General features: G+C 38.5%; 1 protein-coding gene across 3 annotated transcripts in view; it reads left to right on the forward strand.

Moving 5' to 3' along the window:
* KIAA0232 (KIAA0232 ortholog) overlaps positions 1–26,549 on the forward strand; it is a 45,502-nt gene extending 18,953 nt beyond the window's left edge. Inside the window, exons 3-8 of one of the 3 annotated variants that reach the window (XM_088539994.1) lie at positions 4,233–4,299; positions 5,826–5,907; positions 7,304–10,604; positions 21,204–21,312; positions 23,110–23,207; positions 23,881–26,549. In XM_088539994.1, coding sequence (XP_088396120.1) covers positions 4,233–4,299; positions 5,826–5,907; positions 7,304–10,604; positions 21,204–21,312; positions 23,110–23,207; positions 23,881–24,060 — 3,837 coding nt within the window. In that variant the 3' untranslated portion in view covers positions 24,061–26,549. The remainder of the gene's footprint in view (positions 1–4,232; positions 4,300–5,825; positions 5,908–7,303; positions 10,605–21,203; positions 21,313–23,109; positions 23,208–23,880) is intronic. The other 2 variants (XM_010217968.2, XM_088539995.1) reach the window with 2 other exon arrangements.
* Positions 26,550–27,091: the final 542 nt, after the last annotated feature.

Consider the following 27,091-nt stretch of genomic DNA (forward strand, 5'->3'; position numbering starts at 1 on the left):
CTTGTTGAAGCTCTACTGAGTGTCTGCCAATTAACAAGGGAGAATTCATGACTTTTACATGAAACCTCTGAAAAAATAAAGCGTCCAAGACATTTGTACTTGTTACCACATAAATTACACTATATCAGAAATTCTAAAACTGAAAGTACAAACTCTTATCTAGCTCACATCAGCCTCAAAAATACAGAAATAGATGTGTGATTGCACTGAATCACATTTTGTGCCTTGTTCAGTTCACGTGGCTTAATGGCTGCTTCGCGTGGAATAGTTCCCCAGTCTTGTCTTGGTGACAGGCTACTTGCCAAGCAAACAGTCTGCTGCAGCTAGAGCCTCGTCTCTCTGGAGTGTCCTGCAAAGTGTCAAAAGGGGACTCTGAACCTTGGAACGTACTGACCTGAATTTCTAGATTGCTCAAAGTTGCATTCTGTGAAAGAGAAATGAGGATTTGCTTTAAAGGCGGAAGCAAGAAAGTTCTCAATATTCTTAAAGGAAATGATCAATTATTTTGCTTGTTAATCTAAAGTGTAATACTTCTGGCTTTTGAAAAAGCTTAAGGAGCAACAAGGAAACTTCCCAATAACTTACAGGCCTTCAAGAACAAGCAGCGTTTAACAGTGTACAGGATGCAGTTTAATGCTTCTAGCCTAACACAGCTTACCTTCTCCTAGATGCAGTAGAAGCAAAAAACCTTTTTAGTTGTCTAATGTGATAGAATTTTTCCATTCCTATGGGTATGATCTATCAGATTTGGAAAGCTGAGCCCAAATACTGGCTTCTGCAACTCTTTCTTCCTCGACATGTTTTCTTTGACTTCTTTTCTTTTTCGTCCAGAATTGTTGGCTTTTGCGTATGTGCAGGTTGACTCTGTAGAACAGTGTGTTTGGCATTTTTTGGCTGGAAATGTGAGAGCAATAACAGGGATCAGTGGGAGAGGGAAGGGAACATTGTCTCTGATCGATGGCATCTGTAGCGCCATTGAGTAGCTTTGTGAGGTAATAATATGTACAATTTTGTGACAACAAATTTGGGAAAAATATGTGTGACATTCTAGGTGATGATGTTGCTGGGTTTCTTTGCAACTTTCAGAAATCGTCTACTAGCAGAGATAAATGGCAACAAGAATTAAAGCAAATCTTCAAGAATCTGGTAGGACCTAGTATTTTGCAGAAGCTTAATCAAACTGTGGGGACATAAAAGCTGATGTCCTCTATTCACATAAACAATTTTTACTGAACCTAACTTAGACATCAGTAATATTGTTTTATTTCTGTGGTTCACAATTAAACTAATTGTTTTAAACTTAGAGGAGTATGTCAGGAGCAGCTAAATTTATAGATTTTTAGAATCTTCTGAGAAAATTTTTGGAAACTGCGCAAGGCTTTTAATGTATGATCAAAAGCAATTGAGTTGCTCTGAGCTTGAGATTTAAACTTTGATTTACTTTATATGTGTGCACACACACATGCAAGTTTGTGTGACCCTTGCCTTTTTGAACAGCTCTTGTTTCTTGTTACGTAAAAGAATGTTAGATCAGTTCTGAATAAAGTCATGTTGTTCTGCAAGCAAGACACTGGCTGTTAGAGAGAGTCCTGCAACTCCTCCATCAAAATGACTTTTTCTTCCCATTGGATGAGTTCAGAAGCTTAATTTATCTATTAGCATAGTCGCTCCCATGCCAGTAACGTGACACCTATCCTTTATATAATCCCTTCCTCCCTTCAGCCAGCTGATGAAAAGCCAGAAAGAAGAGCTTTTGATGGAACTGCATATAAATGAAAGCGGGGGAAGGAAATAAACACATGTTGGAAAGGGACTCAAATGTTCGGTATGGAGGAAGATGTGGAATACAATATCAAAACATGAATTCTAGTGATGAGCTGCCTGGTGTAGCATGGATTAGAGAAAAAGAGTAACAGAAATCTAGGTCATTAGTTAGATCATTTCCAAGGTCATCTGGAGTTTTAAACTCTTGTGTCGGACTTAGCACTAATCATGGTGGCTTTTATAAGAATTTTAGGCTAAAAACTACTTCTCGGGTGCTCCAATGCTTGTACTATTTTGTGACTTTCTTCAAATCTTAAGATTAGGAAAGCATCAGGCATGCCATATACATGCACACATATATTTGAATTCGTTTTTTCTTCCTTAGCCAAGCTGTTCTTGCTGGATGTGGGAATAACTACAATGCGTTCACTTACAGAATTAAAAAACCACAGTAGTTACCTGACACCTTGAGCAAAGCGCAGCTAGAGAGCCGAGAGAAGCCCGGCGCACGAAGCCTGCAGGCTGTGCTTGCCTGCTGCAGCACGAGCCCGAGTAAACGGGCGCCGGGGACTTGGCGCTCTGCGCAGCGGCTTTTTTTAAGCCTGGTGCCAGCTTCGTAGGAGAGCAGCATGCAGGGCTGTCAGCTGACTCGAGTATTAGTTTCATGCTTCAGGAGGAAATGAAGTGTTTGATTCCAAAAGTTTTCGCTTCTTCGCTAGAATGGTGAGCATATTGATGATCTTGCCGTTGCACTTGCTTGCTTTTTTTATAAGGTGATGTTATAGTTAAGTGAAGGAGGCGAAGGGGGCTTAGATTGTGAGGGTTTGCTCCAGCTGCCTACGCAGTTAGCCTGTTTGGAAAGCTGAGCAAAAACGATGCCAGCTCCTCCTCTTCTGCCCTTTTGCGGGGACAGAGGGGAAAAAGTCATAAATAGTATGTGTATAAACTGGCAATTATTACAGCTACATAGGATTGTCCATATCGTTGTGCTGCTTGCTTCTTCCTGAATGAGTTAAATTAATAAATCTACTAGTGAACAAAACTCGCTCTAACGTTTCATACTGCTAAGTCATCTTCGGTTGACTCTGGCATAAAGTTTTATATTTAGCACTTCAGCAGTGCAGCAGTGCAGTTAGGAATAGAAGATTGTTTTTTCACTTGACTACAAATAATTAAAATTTAGAAGTTAGCTTGTAAGTCAGTTGCTTCAGTATATGACTTTTCAGATGCGTGTTTTTGACAATTAACGAGCTAGTTTCACTATATAATGTAGAATTTTCTTTTTTCCATAAAATTTACTTGCACTTTACTTAGATATCTACACTTACCAGCAATTTATATCTGGCAAGCAGGAGAGAGTAAGAACTCTTGCAGCATGGAAAAAAAAAATCATGCCACCATAGTGACACAGCAAATCTTGCACTTTTTACTATGCCTTTTTTTTTTCTTTTTCTTTTCTGTTACCTCTTGATTTGTGACCTGTGTTACCTTTAGAGAGAATGCATACTCCGTGATTGTGTACGGACAAGACTATGTCACATTCAGAAGGTGGGATAATTTTATAGGAGGTTTGTATAAGCCTCAATCTCCAAGGATGATGGAGATTTTGGGGTTGTTTTGGGGGAAGCTATGGATAGGATGTAAGAAGCTGCATTTTTTATTATTATTATTGTTGTTTATAAAATCTTTTTAGTAGTGGTACTTTTATCTAATGTTGTTTGCAAGGCTAGGTAGATAGCAAATGCAGAAAAATCTGTGTGCAAGAATAGCATGGAAAATGGACTGTAAAGGAAGCTAGAGTTTGAGGTGAAGAACAAATATTGGCATAGAGAGAATGTGAAATTGTCCCCTTTTCCCTCTGCTTTCCTTAGCGAACAACACAAAGTTTAAAAGAAGAAACTGGACATTGTGAAGTTGTGGAACTATGGGATGTTTTTTTCCCGAGGATATTTCGAAAACTTTCCTCTCCCTCCCTCCTACCCGAACATGCACCTCTGTGCGGTTCCCCTCCTGACCTCCACTTCGGAGTCTGTGTGTCCTGGAACAGGCTCCTTCCCCTGATCTGAGCTGTGGAAGACGACACCTCAGGCCTAGCTTCTCTAAAGGCATCTCAGTGGTTAGATACTGAACTTTCAGCCTGAGACACTCGGATAAATGCCAAGTGATACCGTGCAGTAGACATGATGGTGCACAATTTGCAAAACTTTGCACATGCAGTACTAATGTATATGACTCTGTAAGAAACCTTGGTGCAATTGTACTTAGTTGTTTTATGTAATCATTCCGATATCGGATTTCTTATTTGTGGAAATAGCTTTATCCCCACTTTTTGTTGGATTTTAATAGTTACTGAGATATTTTACTGTAGCAATGTCATTATATAAATATAAAAAATGAATATTTTTATTAAGTTACATACTGTGCTTTTTTCCACCCCTCTTGTTTTCTTTTGTGGTATTATTGTACAGAGCTCTGGGATTGAAACTTTAGTGGAGGAGCTTTGCTCCAGATTGAAAGACCTTCAGAGTAAGCAAGGTAAGTTACAATACTTTATTCTTTTGTAGTCATATATCATATTTACCAATTACATACCAGTCTGAGATGGGGGGGAGGGGAGCTGTTAATTCAATAGCTTTTTGTGTAGGCGATGCAATTTTAAGATACACTTGAATAGTTTCATTCAAATAGCTCAACAAAATTTATAACAGTATGTGTTTTTTACCTAAAAAAGAGCCATTCATAAATATGTTTTTCCGTTTGAAAAGATAAAACTATTCAAGTCCAGTTATGCATTCTTTTTTAGTAAACATTTTCTATTCAGTATTCCTTCACAAAAATAAACAAAAGCTCCAAAACATAAACAAGAAAGTAGGTTTCATTCTCTTCATTTTGCATAGATTTTTGAGAAGAATAGAATGCCCTCAGAGTTGATGTATATACTAGCTATTCCAGTAAAAATGTAGCAGTCTCACAAAGAGGTTTGGTTAAAATTTGCAGGTTTTAGGGAGAATCGTGATGGGGCTTTATGTTCTCAAGCGCAGGGTAGCACAGGGAGCATAATACCTAACTTCAGTGTCCCAGTGGAAATTTGTTGTGTAGGAATGTTTCTCAGGCACAAAACAGCAGCCTTTAACACTATATAAACAAATTAATGTATTCATGGTGCAGTATAAATAGCAATAAATAAAGGTAAATTTTGATTTCTTTCTTTCTTGAGGCGTTGGCTAACCCCTGAGAAATGGGGAAAAAAAAAAACAAGAAAGCCCTCCAATTATTTTTTTTTATTTTGATTAAAAAAAAAAAAACTGACACAGATTCATGACACATACTTTTCTGTGCATAACTATGCCACTTTGAACTTTTGCTTCTCTTCCAGAATAAGTATTTACATACATAGTTAAAACTTAGTTTTAGTTATTTCAAGTCCTGTGCTTGTTTTTAAATAGCAGAAGTATCATTAACCAGCTCTAGGTGCTTTATAATGTTTAGCAGTGACACCTCACTGAGAATAGTGCCAACTGTTTATTTTGGAGAAAAGAGAAAAAGAAAGCAAATTTATTTTATAGATGCTAACATAAAGGTTTAAACTTTTTAAAGTCAGCTCTTGCTCAGGATATCTGTCTTATTAAATGTTGCCCTAAAACACAGAAGCTACCACAGGAGAACTTTATTTTACTGAAACACCCAAGAAAATAGATGCTGCCATAACTAAATGTTTTTGTGTAGCAAGGTAAGAAGGATCTAAGGATCCGGATATGAAAGAGCTCAATAAGAAGTTTTGTAGTGAAGATGCTGTTGACACAACGTGGCCTGCACTTGCTATCTGGTTATGTTTGGTGAAATTTCTGGACTCTAACAAAATAATTGTGGAAAATATGAATCTTGAGTGATGCCTTACGATTTTTTAATGCATTATGATCAGACTGTAAGTGTTCTGTTCATACTGTATGGAAATATGTTGTTACTTGTGTAAATCCTGGGGTGTTTTTTGAAATACTATTACAAAATACATTGGCTTCTTGAATTCTCGTAAACATTTGCATTTCTTTTTTCCAAAACAGAGGAGAAGATTCACAAGAAGTTAGAAGGCTCGTTGTCTCCTGAGACTGATTTATCTCCCACAGCAAAGGATCAAGTAGAAATGTATTGTTTTTTTGTTGTTGGAGATTGTTTTCTGTTTTCTCTCTTTACTCTTATATTTGAAAACAATGAAGTTAACTAAGTATAAAATATGGATTTCCTGATGTTAGGAAGTAAATCCTCTTTCCTCCCATCTTTTTGCATGTCTTAAATATTTAAATATGGCCAATTGATAGCACAAGTTGGTTCAATTTAGGGGGAAGTCCTCACTGCTTTCCTGTGACTATATGCAGACCTGAATTTTAAGGCATTCTGTGTTTTAGAAGTTTTAAGACCGAGTCAGCGAGGCAAATTAAAAGCCTTTAAAATAGCATGAATTGACACATGGCAGACATGGTTTCCTGCCTTCAGGGCTCTTTATGCTCTGCAGCAGAAGTGGGAAACTGAAACTGTTTGTTTACAAAGGGGTCTCCTGCTACCCAAGTACCCAAGTCACTGAACTACCCAAGAGTTTTGTCTTTGACTTCACTCTGAGAGATGACTGTTGCTGTTCTGTTCATTTATTTTTTAAAAAAGGCCATTGTTAACAGTGGCAGCATTCTAGTAGAAGTGGTGCTGAATGGATACTAAATCTTCTGAAAAGCAGTGGGAGAACTGGTTGTCCAAATGTGCATTTAAGTGACTAAAAGACATTCAGGTTGATGTACTAATGTCTGGTATCACCCAACGCGATCCTTTTAGGATAGCAGAAGTTACAACAAGGAAAGTGACGTGGATCTACACCCTAGTAATAGATACTTGATTGACTCTGGGTGTTTTTGAACAGGTTTTCACTGAAATATGTGTATTTAGTATAAAACTCTGGACTGTCAAACCTAGGCTGCTTTGAACATCACAGGAAAACATGTTTTAACGTTGTCCTTGTTGGCTAAAGTTCTGACTGCATCTTAAATTACCTACCTCCTTCTTCTGTGCCCTCAGCAACATAAGGCATCTCCTTAGAAATTGGGGCTTTTTGAATCTCTCTGCAAAACCATCACAGTGATAATGTTTGGTTCTTGCAATTGTGTGTTTTTGTTTGTTTTACCTGGGAGATCAAACTATGTAGAGGCCAACAGAAAGTGTCTCCCTTCAGAGAGAAGAATCAGCTGATAGCCTGCGATTCAGGACTTTCTTATTGATACTCTAAATCAAACATGATTAAGTGAATAGAGTGAATTGCTACATTATCTACTTAATAAGGAGTTAGATATTAGGAGTTAAGTTTTTCTTAATCTCCCCTTTCTTGTTCTCATTCAAGTAGGGCTGAGTGGCATGTGTGTGTATAGAACAAACTAGGTTTATTGGCAATTAGAGATAGTAAAATGACTTTTTTTTTTTTTTTTTTTTTTTTGTAATGCTTCTAATTTTAATGCACATCTGAAGTTCTGAGATCCAAATGTCATCTTTCTGTTTTCAGGTACTATGAAGCATTTCCTCCTCTTTCTGAAAAGCCAGTTTGCCTGCAGGAAATCATGACTGTATGGAATAAATCCAAAGTATGCTCTTACTCTAGCTCCTCATCTTCATCCACTGCTCCACCAACGAGCACAGATACATCTTCTCCAAAGGACTGCAATAGTGAAAGTGAAATAACTAAAGAGAGAAGTAATAAAGTATCTGCCACTGTACATGAAAGAAGCCAGCAGAAGAAAAGTAAAAATGAAAAAGAAAACAAGTTTAGTAACAGCACTGTTGAAGATAAGCCTGTTTTGTACAAAAAGCAAGTGCGACATAAGTCTGAGGGAAAGATGCGTCCTCGCTCCTGGTCATCTGGTTCTAGTGAGGCTGGTTCGAGTTCTAGTGGCAATCAAGGTGAATACAAGGCATCGATGAAAAGCATTAAAGTGAGACACAAAACAAGAGAGGTTCGAAATAAAAAAGGGCGTAATGGGCAAAGCAGGCTATCGGTGAAATCTGTTGAAAAAGCTGAGAGAAAAATCCACAGTGGAAGCAGCAGCAGCAGCAGCAGCAGTGGGTCCATCAAACAGCTCTGCAAAAGAGGTAAAAGGCCATTGAAAGAAATTGGAAGGAAAGAAGCAGGCGGTAACGACGGAAAAGATCTGTATTTAGACAGCAGAAATGAGAAGGAGTACAAAGAAGAACCCTTGTGGTATACTGAGCCGATTACAGAGTACTTTGTTCCTCTTAGCAGAAAAAGCAAGCTTGAAACTACGTACCGCAACCGAGAAGATATATGTGGCGTAACACCAGAAGCTGTAGACGAGTTGTCTGAATCAGTGCATGGTCTTTGTATTAGCAACAATAATATTCATAAAACATACCTCGCAGCAGGTACTTTCATCGATGGTCACTTTGTAGAAATGCCTGCAGTTCTAAATGAGGATATTGACCTCGCTGGGACCTCAATATGTTCTCAACCGGAGGACGACAAATATTTAGATGATGTTCATCTGTCAGAATTAACACACTTCTACGAAGTGGATATTGATCAATCCATGTTGGATCCTGGTGCCTCAGAAACGATGCAAGGGGAGAGTCGGATTTTAAATATGATTCGACAAAAGAGTAAAGAAAAAAGTGATTTTGAGGCAGAATGTTGCATAGTGTTGGATGGAATGGAGTTGCAAGGGGAAAGTGCAATATGGACAGATTCAACCAGCTCTGTTGGTGCTGAAGGGTGGTTCTTGCAAGATCTTAGTAATTTAGCTCAATTTTGGGAGTGCTGTTCATCTTCTAGTTCTGGTGATGCAGATGGGGAAAGTTTTGGAGGAGATTCTCCTATTAGATTCTCCCCCATCTTAGACAGCACAATGCTTAATTCACACATGCTTGCTGGCAATCAAGAGCTCTTTTCAGATATTAATGAAGGGTCTGGTATAAACTCTTGTTTTTCAGTGTTTGAAGTGCAATGCAGTAACTCTGTTTTACCATTTTCTTTTGAAACACTCAATTTGGGAAACGAAAACGCAGATTCTAGTAGCACTGCTAATATTCTTGGGAAAACACAGTCTAGATTGCTAATATGGACCAAAAATAGTGCCTTTGATGAAAATGAACACTGTTCCAATCTTTCAACGAGAACCTGTAGTCCATGGTCACACTCGGAAGAAACACGTTCAGATAATGAGACTTTAAATATTCCATATGAAGAATCCACGCAATTTAATGCAGAAGATATTAATTATGTAGTTCCTAGGGTGTCTTCAAGTTATGTAGATGAAGAAATTCTAGATTTTTTGCCAGAAGAAGCCTGCCAGCAACAAGCTAGAACTTTAGGAGAAATGCCCACTTTGATTTTCAAAACAAAATCTAAACTAGAATCTGTCTGTGGTATTCAGCTAGAACAAAAAGCAGAAAGTAAAGACTATGAAGCTACACAAGGGTGTAGTGAAAGCAGTCCACATGGAGAAGGCTACAGCTCAGGGGTTATTAAAGATATCTGGACAAATATGGCAGACAGAAATTCTGCGGCAGTGGTAGAAATAGAAGGAATGGAAGATGATTTGTTTTCAACTGATGTAAATAACTATTGCTGCTGTTTGGATACAGAAGCAAAAGGTGAAACCCTCCAGGAGCCCAATAAAGCAGTGCAAAGATCAGAGTATCATCTCTGGGAAGGTCAAAAGGAGAATTTAGAGAAGAGAGCCTTTGTTTCAAATGATTTATCAAAAGTAGATGGTGGTGACTACACTACACCATCAAAACCTTGGGATGTTAACCAGGAAAAAGAAAACTCGTTTATTCTTGGTGGTGTGTATGGGGAGCTCAAAACATTTAACAGTGACAGAGAATGGGCCGTGGTGCCACCCAGTCACTCAAAAGGGAGCTTATTGCAGTGTGCAGCTTCTGATGTAGTGACAATAGCTGGCACAGATGTCTTTATGACTCCAGGTAACAGCTTTGCCCCTGGTCACAGGCAGTTATGGAGGCCATTTGTGTCATTTGAACAGAATGAGCAATCCAAGAGTGGAGATAACGGATTAAATAAAGGTTTTTCTTTTATCTTCCATGAAGACTTACTGGGAGCTTGCGGTAACTTTCAAGTAGAAGAACCAGGGCTTGAATACTCATTCTCTTCCTTTGACCTGAACAATCCATTTTCACAAGTTCTTCATGTAGAGTGTTCATTTGAGCCAGAAGGAATTGCATCTTTCAGCCCTAGTTTTAAACCCAAGTCAATTCTGTGCTCTGATTCAGACAGTGAGGTTTTGCACCCTAGAATATGTGGGGTTGATCGAACGCAGTACAGGGCTATACGGATTTCTCCAAGGACTCACTTTCGCCCGATTTCTGCATCTGAACTTTCCCCAGGTGGTGGAAGTGAGTCAGAATTTGAGTCAGAAAAAGATGAGGGAAGTATCGCTGTCCCTTCTCAAGTAGATGTGTTTGAGGATCCACAAGCAGATCTCAAACCTCTGGAAGAAGATGCAGAAAAAGAAGGGCATTATTATGGAAAATCAGAGCTTGAATCTGGAAAATTCCTTCCCAGATTAAAAAAGTCGGGAATGGAGAAGAGTGCGCAGACATCATTGGATTCCCAGGAAGAGTCGGCTGGGATGTTGCCAGTAGGAAGCCAAGATCCGTGTTTAGAATGTAGTATGAAGGAATCTCTGGATGGGAGGGCGATGGAGAGCTCCAAAGTAAACTGCAGAATAGTGGAGCCGCGGGAGGAAACGAACAAGTTCTGCGGTTGTAAAGCAGGGTGCCATTTCCCTACGTATGAGGATACTCCTGTTTCTTCAGGAGAACTTGAACAGGTATGTAGATGTGTAAAAACACAGAATTTGCAGCTAGCACCTGAATATCAACAGTTTCGCTCATGATAGTTCAGTTTAAGTGAGTGTAAATGTATAGTTCCATAGAAAGATGAACCGTCTTCGAGCATTATGGTGTCATCTTGCATACCTTTAGAAATGTGTGATGTTTTTAAGTGTATGCTTATATGGCTTTATGAACGTCTCTACCTTAGATTTTTTGCTTATCTGATTTCCATCTAACATGTTAAAGTGTGCATGAACTATGAGTGGTAAGATATGCTCATTTTGATTCAAGCTTTTTTAAATTTAGAAGAGGAAAATCTGAAATTGATCTTTTCGGTATGAATTCCAACTTGAATTATCGTTACTTCCAAGCAGAAGAGTTTGGGCTTGAATTATTAGATGTAAACTTCATCAGTGAAAGGTTTGTAAAAAGGCTTTATCCTCCAGAGATTAAAGTGTTCTCTTGTCAGGAAGATGCAAAATGAAATAAAATATGGATGCAAAATGTATTCTGCTATCACAGTAGTGAAAGGAGGCCTCAGTATAACTAAGAATTAAGCTCGGTTGTTATTTTCAGGTAATTATTGCAGTAAATTAAGTCATAATCAAGAGCAATAAGCCCTTCCAGCCAAAAATACCCAAGTACCTATTTATAAGATGGCAGTTTCTATTGCAATCAGTTCCCTTTGCTCTTGAGAGAAAAAAAAAAAAAAAAAAAAAAAGAAGACATTTGACCAGCAAAATCATTTCATTGTGCAGCCAGCTCAGAAAAATCACCTGCATAGTTAAGTTGCATTTTATGTTTGCTCTTCCTCTTCAGCTTCTCTGTGCTCAGCAGTTTTAGCATCCCCATTAGGAGGAAATTTTCTGCATTTTCAACTGTAGAAGAGCAAGCAGCTTGTGTTGTACTGGTTGCGTTCTCCTGAATTGTAACTTTGAAGAAATAATTAATTTATGGGAAAACTAATGCTTTAGCTCATGCTAAAACGGAAGTTTCTGTTGAACAAAATCAATGTCCTTATTTTCTGTCCTTCTAATCTGTTTCTTCTCTCATACTCCTTCAAAGTAATTACTTTTGTTGTTTCTCCTCCCTGATGCTGGTTAGTTCATGTTTGCTGCTTGTACAGAGAATCAAATCTATGGCTTTTCTAGAGATCTTGGTTCCTGCTGCTCTGCTATGTTTATAGAGATGAAGTGTCTCCAAAAATTTTCTGGGGATCTGAGAAGTTGCTATGTTTGTCCCAGATGTTGCAACCAAAAAGTCACCAGAATTTTAATAAACTTGGGCTGTAGGCCCAAGTAGAATCTAGAAATACAGTTTTACTTCACTCTTGGTAGAAAGTAACTTGGTTGTATGATAGGACAAAAAAGTGAACAAGTGATATAATGTAGTTGTCTGTGATGGTGAGAGACTAGGTTCCTTTCAGCCTCTTTACAGGTCTCGTTTCCAAATCCTTAGTTCCATGAGGATGCTTATTTTTATTTATCTAGAGATAAATAAAAAGGAGGTTTATTTTGAGTAGAGGTTATGAAATTGGTTGATTGATAGATTGTTTAGACTGATTTTATTGAGTTTTTTTTTTTATTATTTGTTTTTTAATGAAACCTCCATGCTTTCTTTTATGGAGTTTAGAGAAAATTGAAGCATATTGTATTACCTCAGTGTTGATCCAACCTGGTATTTTAGTCACGTTTTGTGACATGGGCACCTCCAATGTTTTCTATAAATAATGGACTTGAAAATACTGCAGTATAAAAGGATTTTTTTTGAATTGCATAAACTCTAATTAATATACAGACTGTGCAAGCACTTATCTGTGAATACTCCTGATTTATAAGAATGAAAGAGTGTGTTTCAGTTCCTTTCCTTATATCTTCCTCATTAGGGCACTCTTTTTAGGAGTGATTCATACTTTGGAGTATGAATCTGGCAAAAGCTCCTGCAGAAGCTCTTTGAAATTGAACAGATAGTTATATAACTAACCTTAAAATTTTAGAGAAGATCTTATTAAAATTATTTTTTAAAAGGCTGATTTGCAGGTCTTCTTCCTTTAAAATAAATGCCATGGACTTATTGCTAGACGTGCATGAACTCTCTGGTTCAGTTAATAGTCTCTGAATATGCTATCAACAGATCTGTACTATACTCTGGTCTAGTGCATATCTGGTGCACATGTGCATAAAAAAAATGGTTGTACTGTTGAATTCTTGACAAATAAATGATTATCTAACTTGTAGATTCTCTTGGGACCAGACTCCTCAAGTCTGGCATACCTACAGCAATGCCTTTGTTGGCTAGGGGATTTGACTGGCAAAACATAAATGTTTAAGGAACTTAATTCGGTTATTAGATCTGATGAGGTGTTTTCATTGCCTGGAGCAATATGTTGCAGGTACAGAGCTTGTGTAGAGACTGGCAGGAGGGGAAAGCAAGTGGCGTGCCCTAGATGCAAAGGCCGTATACACTGGTTCTCAGGTCCGTAACGCAGGACGTAGCCTGCTGTAAACCCCTTCGGCAGCAATAAGAGGGAGACAAAATGCAAAAGGTCTGTGCTTGCTCACAAAGCCAGGAGAATCCAGAGTGTGCTCCTCTTAAGAGCAGTTAGGAGAACCAGGCACGTACAAAACTTAGTGGTAAAAGGGATGACAAGTGCTGGGACATCTGGGAAAGGTTTTGTCTAGGTCATTCTGAATACTTTCGGGTTATTGCAGATGACAAAAGCATCTGCAAGATGCTCAGTTTTAACTTCCTCAATAATAAGATGTAATTTGCTGAGTTTTTTTCCTGGGTAAGAGAGATCTTAAAATGATGGATTTCACAATTCCAGCATAAATACTGAAGGGACGAGGAGGGGCACAATATTATAAAGCAAGACAGTAAGATAAATATTTGGTATAACTAGAGGTCTGGGAAGTAAGAAAGAAGACCAAAGAAAGATATTCTGGTAGACAGAACAAGCAAGCCTGGGGAGCTATGAAAAGATAAAGTCAAGAAGTTATTTAAGCATTTTTTTCATTTGTTTTAATTCTTATTGAAAAGACAAGTAACTGAAAAAGGGGAAAAGTACAGGTAAGTTATACAGCTACTTACAGGAATATCATATGTATCATGAGCTGTGTATTGTGATTGGAACACATCCTAGGAGAACACTTTTTTATTTTGTTTTATTGTTTTTTGAAAACGCGCAGAAGACAACCTTTAGCAAAGGAAGACACATTTCTCTCTTTTAGAAGAGCAAAAGGGAAGTAGGGTATTATCTCTCTTAAACTGTCTAAACAGATATTTTCACTTGGAGATACCAGAAGTGAAAATGTTACTGAGTTTTGGGTTGTGAAGAAGAGCTTGCGGCACTCAAAATAACTGTCGATGGCTTTCCCTCTAAATGGAGGAGTAAGGAGATCTGGGATTATCTTGTCTGGGAAGAAAAAGGCTGTAGGAAGTAAAGGGAGAAAAGCATGTTCGTACAAATTTGTGATACCAAACTGGGGAAGTCTGCTGTTATGCTGAAAGACAGGATTCGATTCTTAAACTAGAAAAATGATCTGAAAAATAAAATGTAATTCATCAGAGACAAATAGCAACTTTAAAAAAACAATCACACAAACACAGTATAAGGAGTGACAGGCAGGAAATGATGTGAAACATAAAAACATCTTCAAGTAGATCATAAGCTGAGCATAAATCAGCAATGACACACTTTGCAAAAGATGGCAGCATTTGCTGTATAAATAGTGTTAGGTCCGGTTTTCAAATCGACAGAGAAAGAGGCAAACACCATCGATATTTTGTGCCTTTTAATAATAAGAGAAAGATAATAAGTATTACCAGCTAGCTGGGGTCCGGGCTTTCCCACGCAGGGGTCACACCACGGACCCCGACCACTTCGGGCGCCCCTCTTTTATACCGTTCTTACCCAAGAGCGTTCCCCCCTCCCGTTTTCCTGTTTTGCATTCTTGTTAATGTTATCTATTTTGCTGAATTAAAACATCTGGATAAGCAGCCCTTCTATCATCCTGATTGAGGGCAGGGCACCCTAACCCCGCCACCTCTCAAGGGTCCAGACCTTGCCATGAGCAGGGCATCCGGACTCCGCCAGTTATCATGGGTCCTTGTGCTCTAAGACTCAGCTTATTCTACGTTAGCTATTTAACCCCTACAATAGGAATGTCCTTCTGGAAGCAGTGAAGTGTTTGCTGGCCGGTGCTCGGCACTGCTGAGCCCTCTGCTGGAGTGCCCTGCTCGGCTCCGAGCGTCCTGCCGACCGAGGAGGGCCTCCGGGGACAACCCGCGCCTGGGCATCACCGCTCTGCAAATACGTGGAAGGAGCTGAGGTGGCTTCATCTCCGAAAGAAGAAACTGAAGGAACCAGTTTTGACTTCGAGGTTATGCCCATGTTTGTTTATATTGTACTGGTAGTAAAGAGCTTGCAGAGCACATTCAAGAAAAAAAAACATCACTTAGAGATGGGAAAAGTAGCGGTACTTTTCCTGTGGTTGGCTAAAGAGCTGACCGCCATAACGCTTCAAATAATATTCAGATCATAATTAGACATTAGTGCTTGTTCTGTTTAGATTGAGTAAGACTGTTGTCATTACCTTGCTGCTTGTCAACAGGCCCTCTAAAAGAGGTCATATAACCTAATGCTGATGTTTTCAGTTTTAGTGTCCAAAGCTCAAATAGTCTGTCCTGAAAGGCCTATCACTTTACACAGAAAATGTGCTTTCTTCATTCTCCTGACCTGATCGTGAGAGGAAAGCTCCAAAAAGTGAACGGGAAATGTGCTCATGTCTGCAATGTGTGGAGAGGGAGAAGAGGAAGCCAAAGGGGTCTTGAGCTGCTTGTGAGAGTTGGAAAGAAGAGAATCTGGTATTTGGGTAGCAGAGTTTTGCCAAAAGACCTTATCAAGAACAGTGGGAAAGCTTATGCTTTTATACAGTGTGGATTTAGTTAGTTGTCAGATGGTTGTGGAAGGAAGTTAAATACTTGCAGTTTTCTTATTTTAATACTGAGCGTGTGAGCTGGGTCTGTTCTTTCACAGTTGTGTCCAGTGTTACAAATTGCACCCAAGTCTGACGCTCTAAATATTTTTCTGTATAGTGAACTACTACTTATATTTTTATTAAAGCTACTGAAAAGCTAACTTTCCTCAAGGCACTGTTGCCACCTGTGTAGCAGAACTCTCTACTACCTCGCAAAACTTTTAAGAAATCGTGAGTCTGCTAGCTAGCTTCTTTTCAGAATCTGTATCTTTAACACATTGGATACATTAATATAAATTAATCTAGGTATTCACATATCTTAATCTTCATAGACTGGGACTTCGCAGTTCTGTAAACCTCGGTTTTCTCAAAGTCTTGAGGGATAGGTACGTGGAGAATGGGAGCCATTTCATTAGAAGAGTTGTGGTTCTGCACGGATAAATGCATGTGATGAATTTATAAAAAGTAGATGAATTAAATCACAGAAAAAAAATGATGTCAAATTAAAGCTCATAAAGGGACATGGTATTTATGCTTATATTTGTAACAGCACAATAAATAATATATAAGTGTACTTTGACACCTGTATTTATGAAAAAGTAAAAATCTGGCTAGAGGAGTCTACCCAGTGATCCTTTTCCCCCTCCCTTTACAGTGGTCTTTTAAAAAGAATTTGAGATAATTTGTAGTTAGATATTTGGCAGGAGATTTTATGTGGCACCAAACGCTGTTAGAATTACTTTTAGCAGTGTTAGAATTACTTTTTTTACTTTTTTTTTTTTAATTACAGCCCCTAGCTACAAAAAAATATAAATAAAGCTCAGAAAGGGCAAAGCATAACAGAAACAAAAACCAAGTGTATTCTGTCCCATCTTGGTTGCAGTCTTGCTCTTTGGTTTAGAAAGATCCTTTGTGTTGTTTCTTCCACCTGCAAATGGAGGAAGCAGCTTTGTAGAGTGTTGGCACTACAGAAAAATTAATCTGTTGAGATAGGAGAGAAGGGTTTTTAGTACCTGTTTAAGGTTGTATGAAATAGATTTTTCAGTTCCTTCTATCTTTAACTTGTATAGTCTAGGAACCTGGCAAAGTGATGATGGGCCAAAAAATTAGCAAATTTTTCTTTTTTAAGAAGCCCTGAAGCTTTAAGGTGTCATTGAAGAGTAGAACAGGGTAGCTGGTCTTATTTTTTTAACTCCTTGGGCCAGATGGTCTTAAAAATTGTAGTCCTAGCTCTGAGAAAATCTTTTGTTCTGTACACAGAATAAAAAAGGGAAGCTGGAAGAGTGGGAAAGATTGACAGAAAGGCAGGTGTGAGTGGGCAGAGGGACTGTAGCGTGATGCTTTGCTTAAGTCTTGCTTGAGGAATACAGTTCTGTCCAACATAACTATTCTAGCTAGCTAGCAAAAAAAAAAAAAAAAAGTCTGCCATATGGACTTGCAGTTCTTGCTGGGAAGATTTGTATGCAACTGTAGGGAAAATTTTGCATTGAAAACAAGGAGAACAGCAGAAAATATTAATGCTTCATAGAAAATGAAGCATTCAGAACCTTTCAGAAAAGCACGCGTACTTTTCTGTACGAGAACAGAAAAAAAATGTATATTTCTGCTTGTGTAGAGTGTGGATAAAATAAGATTTAAGTTGATAAGCAAATCCCAAAACAATTATTTGGAAAGGAGGGGGGAATCTATTTCATAGTCTTAAATGGTCTCTTGAACAAATTTCTTTGGGTGCATATAAATAAAACTTTCTATCTAAATTTTTCTTCCTTGCAGAAAATAATATGATAAATCTTAGTGGATTATTTGTATAAGCAAGCAAACTCTTATTTGAGGAAAAAAATATTTTACAAGAGACAATCAATACATGTTTTCCAGATGACCTTTTCTTTTAATACTTTTATATGCATTCATAACCAAATACAGGAGAAGGTAACTTAACCCCTTCCTCCTGCCTTTTGCTCCTAGCTTTTCAATCTACACATTCAAATCTAGAATTATGGAAGTGACACTGTGGCGGTGCCCAGTTTATGGATGGAACATAGTACGATGGATCTTTTTTCGGAACTCTGCTCTTGTACCTTTAGACTTCGCTTGCAGTTTTCTAATCTGCCTGAATGTCCTGGTCAAAGATGTTTCTGCGAGTTAGCTTAGTGTCGCATCATTCAGAGATTGTAGCTAGGCCTTGCATACGCCAGTAAGCCACTGGTACCACTCAGACATGCTCTCTAGGATGCCAGTTGGTCGAAGCTGGAAGACGTTGAGTTGGGAACGTGCCCCAGTGCAGTGAGTGTGGAGCGTTCATTGCAAGCAGAACCAGCAGAAGATGAAAATGCTCCTCCTAGGCAGTACCTCCTGCCAGGCCCAGCTCTGCGGGTGGAAGTGGTAACTGTAGCTGAACAGCTTTTCCTTTCCCCAGATCAGTCTAGTTGGATATTATGCTATGCACTTGCACTATAGCTTAATCAGCTAATGAATTATGTATTGCTCTCTGTAGCAGTCATGCAAACAAAGCAGCAATATGATAGAACTGTGTAGAACAGTTTGGCTGTCTTCAAATATATATGTGAGTGGGAGAGGTGAGGAAAAACCTCATCTGTTACAGGAAATGGCACTGTGTTGAAGGAAACAGTCTTTCCGTTTCCTGCCTGCTTTTCCTTCTGTTCATTCACCTGCATCCCTAACCCTCAATTGCTTGATGCCAGATGTGCTGTTAAAACGGTCGTTGCCATAGATGGTTACCATTACAAAAAGCATGAGCCTTTCCTGTTAGCCCCTTGGTTTCAGCCAGATTGCGCAGCGCTCTCACCGAAATAGGATTTCTGAGGCTACAGTAGGGTTTTTAGTTGAAGAAGCAATTGTTTGCTTTTGTGCCTTTAAAAAGTATTTGTACTGATGCTTGTAAAGACTGGTTGCTCTCTTCTGTACTATTGCACTTTCAAATTTATACACGCACGTTGCCAAATGTAAAATGATTTTCTGTCTCTGGCTTTAGCAGGAGATATGGAGAGATGATTGGGGGGCAGGAACAGTAATACAGGTGGAGAAAAAAAGAAGAATTGAAGTTTTAGTTTCTGCATATAACTGCACAGTTCTAGCCCTAATCTACTGAAAAATTGCTAAAGAATTGTGACTGAAGTCAACCAAAAATTTGAGGTTGTTGAATCGTGCATAACTAGAAAATGTAGTGGTTTTAGTGTATGTGGATACTGCGATTCTCAGGTAATTAGGTAATTCAGAGCCCCCAAATGAGGATACATAAAAAGAGCTTTGATTATCATACATCTAGCTGTAAAACCCAAGGAAGGAAACTTTGAGTGGTCTTTCTGATGTACAACAAGACTGGGCACGAAATTGCTACAGCAGTGGGTTTTGTCTTGTCTTTGAGCTGTTCTTAAGAGGAAGATAGTTTTAGACAGGAAAGACCTAATCTTGCAATTTTTAATACTAGTGCAATCGAGAATTACAGCTTAGGTAGATAAAAAAATGTAATAAAACTTCTCCTAAAATACTGGGGGTCTGTTGGAGTGTGTGTGAGAAGGGAAAGCGTAAATTGAAGATGCTATTTTAAAAGGGGAAGAACTACTATTCCATATTTGCTATCGAACTTCTTCAATTCACAGATTTGCTTCGTAATGACAGGCTGCAATTGTAGCAAATATCTAAGCAACTCTAGGAAAAAATGTTTTTTATTCAATAAATGTATAAAATGGACTTCAGTTTCCTCATGCGTATTCCTCCCTATCCACCTTCATCTTAAAAGTGAATTGAAACTGCTACACACTCCTTTGTGTAGACTTTGTGTAAAAGCTCTTGAGAGGTGTTTCCATTAGCCATTTAGTTTGTATGAAAAGTGCAGTTTTGAGGCGAATCTCTCGATTTGCCCATTCATTGAACTTCAGCTCTCATTATAGACAGTTTTGGGGTATACAACCGAATTGCTTTTGGATGAAAATAACCCAGAGAGCTGCTGCCTGTGAGTGGCCAGTCCACAGAACCGGACTGCTCTCGGTCCGAAGCATGAGTGTAGCCAGGATGTGTTATGCTAGCCTGGGTCACAGATGGGCTGCGTCGCCTTGCCTCACAGGCCTGCTCTTGAGCCCAGCTTAGCCAGAGCCTTGGCTGCTCCCTGGGAGCCGGGGCGGGCCCAGCAGGGCTCGACGCGGAGTCAGGCCCAAGACGAGGTGGGTGACCAGGCCGCGCTGCTGCTGAGGCGACGCTCCCGGTGCAGGGAGCCGAGCGGCTCCAGTGCCGCGACGGCAGCAACGGGAGAAGCCTCACAGTTACCAAAGCCGAGCGTCGGTGGGGTGCAGGTGCCGCTGTGCGTGGCCAGCCGCTGGGCCCGTCTCCCATGACTGAATTTGTATGAAAATGCCCAGATTTAATGCCAGTGCCAAGGCCTCTTGCAAGATCCTTTTTCATTTTTATCATGGTTTCATTTTCTAAGAAATACCTTTTCTGGAGTTGACATTTGGGTTTTTAGAGGGCAGTTTGGAAGGATTGTCCCTTGGTGTTGGATGAATGCTTTCATGGGAAATCAACATGGATAATTTCAATGATCATTGTATCGGAATTACATCGGGACTGAATATGGCAGATTCTTCTGAATGCAGCACTCATTGCTCATTTGATTTGAATGGGACTACTGCTTATTAAATAGTAAACATTTGTAAGTATAGGTTTGGTAGGTTCATTAGTTCTACATTAGCTTAAAGATGAAGGAAAAAGGAAGTTTTCTTAATATTCAGTTTTTTATAGTGTTCAAATCTGTGGAGGAGAAAGGTGGATACAAACTCAATATTGAAATATATTTGTTAATATTTTATAACAGTTATTTGCACTATAGTTTGTATATGAATCATTCCAGGTACGACAATTTATAAGACAGCATCATATTTTGAAGATCAGTGGGATTGTCACAGATACAGTCATAAAGCTGGCCACATGTCTGTTCTGACAAGCTTTCAATATTAATTTTACAAGAAGAAGGATGTGGCAAACTTAAATTCACATTTAAAGGTGAAAGTACTGAGGCATTTCTAGAAAGTGGATTGAGATTATATTTAGCATAAAGATAAATTCTTAATCATTTTATAAACATTCTCTCGCATTGATACATTATTGTTCTAGATTTTTATTATGTTATTGAATTAATGTTACTGTTTCCAAGGTACTCTTCCCAAATTTAAACACTAAAATTTATTGTCTTTTGATAATGACTTTTTTTTCTGTTTTGCATTCAGCAGTTTATTTAAATCAGCTTTGTTCTTTCCTTATATTTTTACTCACCTGGGGAGCTTTCTGTTTTCTCTTGTTAAAACAAGATTAAATTACTCAGATTATGAAGTAAAGTTTAATCTAAGATTGCACAGATTATAAAGTGCTGGAATTCATCTTTAGGCTGCATTTTACTATATGATGTTGAGAAAGCGTGAGCTCTGAGTAGGGTTCATACTGTCTGCAATAGTTCAAATAATGAATGTTCTACTGTAGTTTGTCAGTCCTTTCTCAAAAAATGAGTAGTGTGGCTGCTAGGACCTAGCAAATTTGTTGCATCATCTCCTTAACATGTAAGTATATTATTTATGGTATAATGAAGTATGATTATTGTCTAAACAGTTTCCTATATTGAATACTGATCTACAGAGAATGAGTGGCAGCCAGGAAAAACAAAGCTGGTGGGAAAAGGCACTCTATTCTCCCCTCTTCCCCGCATCCCAATGTGAAGGTAAGAAGCTCTGCATGGGCCAACTCACTTGCTCTTGCACTTCCATTAGAACGAAGCAGTTTTGTTACCGATTTGAATTGCCAGAGGTGGATTAGAATTACCATCTTATTTGAAAACAGTAAACTTTTGTAAGAATTTTTTTTTATCCAAGAGGGAACAGGGATGGTTAAATTACATTTGGAATAAATCTCTAGCATGCTTCTAACAGTTTTTAATTTAAAATACTTTTACAATAGTCTGTTTACGCAAATTTGCTTATACCAGAGCTTTGCTTTAGACAGAGAGTATGAATTTATGATTCTGGATGTATTTTATTAAGTTTTGGAGTATTTCTCAATGTGAGTAATGATTAGTAGGTAGCTAATTTTGTAAGGGTGCAGAAATGGCCTTTCTTTCCTGGGTTTGCATGAACAAGGTGCAGGTGACTACGGGCAGGGGAGCTCCTGGCAGGCTGGAAGGGGGTCCTGCCTCTGGGCCCTTCCTGCCTGGTGACACCCAGGAGCTTCTCAGTCTCTGCTCAGATAGAAACCTCCTTCCCTAATAACCTGGAAGTGGATTAGCAAATAATTAAGATTTTTTTTTTCCAGTGCATCTTAAATAGCAAACAAATGAACTGTGTTCCTGGTGCCTAAATATCCATGCTCTCCTTAGGGCAGTTTTAGGTTACTTTCAAGAACATGCTTACTTCTGGAAAGTTACAGCAGCAATACGTTTGCACTGTGAAAGGGAGAAATTGCTGTCTACGGGATTTTGACCTGTCCTGTACTGCTGGGACAGGTCGCTTAGGCTTCTGCAGAAAAGTGCTCAGGCCTTACAAAATTATTTATTTACGTATTACAAAAATATTTAGTGTCCCTAAAAAAGGTAAAGCGGCCTTCCTCCCTCCACCTGCTCGGCGATAATGCAGCAGTGCTACTGGTGTCATAGCAAGCACACTGACTTGGGCCATCTTGGACCCGTGTGTTCCCCACAACAATCCTTTCATTGCTGCGAGTGAGCTGCGGGATCTTTTTGCTGACATCTGCTGGTGAGCTCAAATATCCATCCCAGTGGTTCCCCTGTCACCAGGTCTGGAGAGGGCACAGAATAGACAGTACAGAACAGCGTCAAGTCCAGCACTTACTTTATACAGAGCCTCGGCTAGGTTGAATGGCTCCAGAATTTCATTTAGACAACACTGAACAAAAGCAGAGCTTGTTCCTCAGAGCTGACGTTATTCTTCCACAAATTTCTAACTGCATCCCGTTTTCTTTACAGATATTTTTTCTTTAGGGATACTGATAGGTGTGATGATCTATGTAGGGATATGATATTATTACTTTATATTCAATGTTTATTCTGGTAGAAATGGAAACCACAGCAGTTCATGTTATTTTGCTCTGCACTTGGGTCAGCATCAGGCTATTGTTGCAGTGGATTTTGGGTAGGTATAGGAACAAGAACGATCTAAACCAGCATGTGGTATCAGAATTAAGAAATTGACCTGAGTTGCTTCTAATAAAAATAGGTAAATCTTGCTCTTTCAACCTCATTAATTTAGAAGTTTTTATTAAGTAGCTTATTGTTTGCTCAGTTTTGTTGATGTTTTACTAAGATATTATGCTTAGCTTTTTAAGGATATCGAGTTTAAACTTTGTGTTCATTAGAGATTCACATAGCTTAGAATGTGAATTTTAAGATGTTTTCTCCAGGGTTTTTTTTTTTTGTCTGTTTTTTTTTTTTCTTCATGTAAATAATAATGTTTTGCAATTCTTTTTTTTTTCTTCCTCCTTTGAAATGAACAAAAAACACTATAAGAGTGCTATACAAATGCCAAGGGAGAGAATGGTGTAGGAGAATTTGCAGATGTAAAGGAAACACCCAGTGGTGATGAACATCTTTTAGATTTTAATATGGTAAGTTTGTTGCTGGTTTGGGGGAGGAGTTTTTGTTTGTTTTATAAGGCTGCACCACCACATCTTTCCTTACATCAATTTTCAGTCTTCAAAAAAAAAAAAAAAAGAAAATGTCACCAATTAAAATCCCCAAGAAAAATCCTTCAAAGCTTTTCTTTCATCATTCTTAAAAATATCTTTCTTGCCTTTGAGATTTTTCTGAAAACTCCTCACAGCACTCAGGTTTGTACTTCTGGTACTTATGCAAATTCAGTTGCCTTTGGGAATATTCATTTTTTTGCTTGCAAAAGCATGTTAAAAATGTGATGTTCCCCCCTCAGTCTCTGCTTTACTAAGTGTAGGGTGGGCTGGTGCACTGTGCAAGGCAGGAGGGGCCACTACCCAAAGGAGTGAAGAGTGCTCAGGTCTCCTGTCAAGCAGAGAGCTGATGCACAGGGTGGTTTGTTTGGTTTGTTTGCTTTCCAAAGGGAAAACGTTCATGTCCACGCACAGTTACTGATACATTTTTAACCTTTATGTTGATGACAAGACTCTTTGTTGTTGTTCCCTGCTGTTCTGTAATTGGGACGTGAACCCCTACGACAACCCTGTAACATGTAACAGCCTAGGAGCGAACGAGCACGTGGGGTTCTCGTTGTTGTTCCCAATCAACACTGTCAGTTTAAATCCTCAGGTTTCTTCTGTTTATGAAGCGAGATGTGCAGATGATATAAATTCTGAGGCAAAACCAAATGGCTTCAGGAAGAACATCTACTCCAGTGATAGCTCCAGCTCTGAAGACACAGCTTCAGAAGGTGGAAGTGAATGGGCTGATCCTTGTGAGGAGGAGCTTTTTTCTCGAACTCAACTATAAGAACTGCAGAGTAGAACAGATGAGTTAAAAGTAACATGAGATGGAAAACTATCCTCCTTGAGGGTCTGTAGCTCTAAAACAACAACTTCGGTTTCCTCTTCAGTTAATGGATTCAGATGTGTATTTATCTTTCTCTTCTTGCTTATTTTATAGATGAGGACACAGCTGTCCTGTTGAAGATTTTTTTTCCCCCCCCAAACTGTTAAATTCTTGGCTATTTGAACTAGACTAGATTGTGTTGTCAAATCAAGAATGGATGTGCATGTGCTTGTCTTAGTAGTATCACTGCTTTTTTGCATCTTAATTGCAGTTATTTTCATTCGTAACTGTAGTCCTACCACTATTACTATCTTCTTAGCATCGCAGTGTCTACAACTACTTCTGCTATTCAGAGACTTTAGCTTTTGGCACATTAGGCTTTGTTCGTTAAGAACTGGGAGATAAATACTTAACACTGTAATCTATCAGTGCCTTTCTGAATGCAGGAGAAAAGCATGAATGACTTGTCCAGTCTTCATTCAGTAAATCTCATAACTTTGAAGTAGGAACAACAGGGTTGTGCTTTAGAGACTTACAGAAACTGTGTTTTCTATCCTATGATTCCCGCTTCCCCCTTTCTGCAAACCAACACTGAGGATACCATGGTTTGTATTTTTGCTAACTGGAGAAGCCAAGGATTTTTTTTCTGTAGGTATGGAGGCAATGTGGGCTTCCTCCCCCCTCCCCCCCTTTTTTTGTCCTTTTTAGCAACGTGCCGATATAGGGCAGAAGTTTAAAAAGAAGGAGCACCAAAAAATAACAAACCACTGGGGTGATGTGTGGATTGTTGCGAGTTTTGTAACAAGTAATGAGAATGTTGTCTTGTTGCAAATGATGGCCTTCACGTAACCTGCAAAAGCATCCTATATGAATTTGAGCCTGAATGACTGAAACTATCTAAAGTGCTCAGAGTGTTCGATGTTTTATACGCAAAGGGTCAGTGCTTCACTTGAAAGAAATCCTGTGGCTGCTGCAGTTAGCTGCTGTTGTGGCTGTAATTAGTAAATCTCGTAGTTCATTTTGTGTTTCTGAGAGAATGTGTGGGGCAAGTTATGTGTGTGGCGGGTGGGGGTAGGGAAAGCGATGACTTACAACATACATGTGTGATTGCAGTAGTGATTGTTGCTTTATGTGACTTGCTTTTTAAATTTTATTTTGTTAACTTAGAAAGTCAATACATTGTCAAGTTGCATCTGTACAAGACTATCAACTCCTTGTGCTTTTAACACATTATGCAAAATGTATAAGCCAGGAGGAGCAATATTTGCAAAACTAAACATTCTAAGTTTTTACCAACTCATAGTTTAAAGAACAACATCAGAGTAACTAACCTATACAATAGCAGCATGTTTATAACATCAGAAAGTGCAGAAAGTCCAATACTGACTTGAAAAGCTTAACTGTTCATTTTGACAGGCAATAAACCTCATGAGAACTATAGTTGTTTGAAACGTGAGCTGAACTGGCTTTGAAATATGTTCTATGCTAGGAAGGTTTTCATAATAACTGGGTTTTGTTGCCGTTTTTCAATTGATAGTGTAAGAATTGAAATACATGGGTTTTTTTTAAAAAAAAAGCATCATTCTCTGTGCAACATTTTAATTGACATCCTTACTTAAAATTGGCCTGATTTGTCCTTACCCAGGGACTTCATTTTGGTCCTCCTGTTAAACTATGTTTTAAGGTTTGTATTCATACAAAAAATCTTTTGACACTTTACAGGTTTTTTTCTTAATTTATTTGCAGACTTTGGATAGATTTTTATATATTTTACTTTCTTCTGGAGCTTCCTTGAGAGGTTGTTTAGCACCTGCACTGAGAACTATTTAACTGTAAACATGAAAGTTTAAAAAAATAATAATAATAAAAAAACTTTACACACAAATTCTTCAAATCACTACAGTGAAGAATGGAATAGAACTTCATTCTAGAATAAGAAATGACCAAATGGATATATTTCAAACACAAACTTCAGCTCAGTTTATTTTGGATAGAGCTGCTTCTTTGGCAAGAAAGGGCTCAAAAATAGTGAAGGTGTTGCTTATAGTTACATTATGGCATGTAATATTTCAGCACCTTTGGGGGAAAATAAAATGGTATATTGAGCTTGGGCAATAACAAATTGTCTTTACTTGTTTTCATAGTTTAATGGCTAAAGCTCTAAAGCTTTCAGTGAGAGTTGAAGTGTGGTTTTTAGTTTTTCTGTATGGATAGAGACACACATAACAACAACAAGAGCATTAAAGGTTGGCAAACGCTGAACCGCGCTGTGGTATGAAGCGCATTGCATATCCATAGCACTGAAGTATCAGTTTTCCATTCCTGGGCTGAAATTTGTTTCTACTTTTTGCTTCAAGTGGTTGTATTGTTCTGATTTCACGTACACCAGAGTAACTGATTTTGTTTTCTTGTGGAGTTACTTAACACCAAATAAAAATATAAAAGGACAATTGGATGGTGTGTGTGTGTGTGTCTGTGTGTTCATTTTCTTTAGCTAAGGTATATAATTTAGAAAAAAAAAGCAATTTAGGATTAAACATTCTTAAGTAAGAGATATCATGGGGCTTTCAATTTGGGAGTGCTTTTTTCCTTGCTGTAAATCTTTAGCATCTATTTCTATGCATCATGTCACTGCTTCTGTAAGAACTGCATCTGCTACTGCTATTGTGCAACCAAATGACACCTTGCGGAGGTCCAGAAGCAATAAAAATCACAGTCTCTGTTTGAGTAAACATCGAATTTCAAAGAATAATTTGCCTTATCATCCTTACCTGCTATTGTATGCCACCATAGGCCCTTCCAAATGCAGAATAGAAACAAGTATGGAACCTTTTTTTTTTTCATCGTCATTTATTCAAGCAATCGTGAATTTTTAAGGTTGTTAGTAGTGTTGTAGTTACACCCTTTCAAAAGGATTTTTCCCTTTTTCCTGTTACATTTTCTTTTTGCATTTCATAATGTCTAATTTTTGTATTGATCTTTTCTAAATGTC

The sequence above is a fragment of the Tinamus guttatus genome, unplaced genomic scaffold (assembly GCF_059628265.1).
Source record: "Tinamus guttatus ecotype Peru unplaced genomic scaffold, ASM5962826v1 Tinamus_guttatus_pri_ptg000052l, whole genome shotgun sequence".
Classification (NCBI taxonomy): domain Eukaryota; kingdom Metazoa; phylum Chordata; class Aves; order Tinamiformes; family Tinamidae; genus Tinamus; species Tinamus guttatus.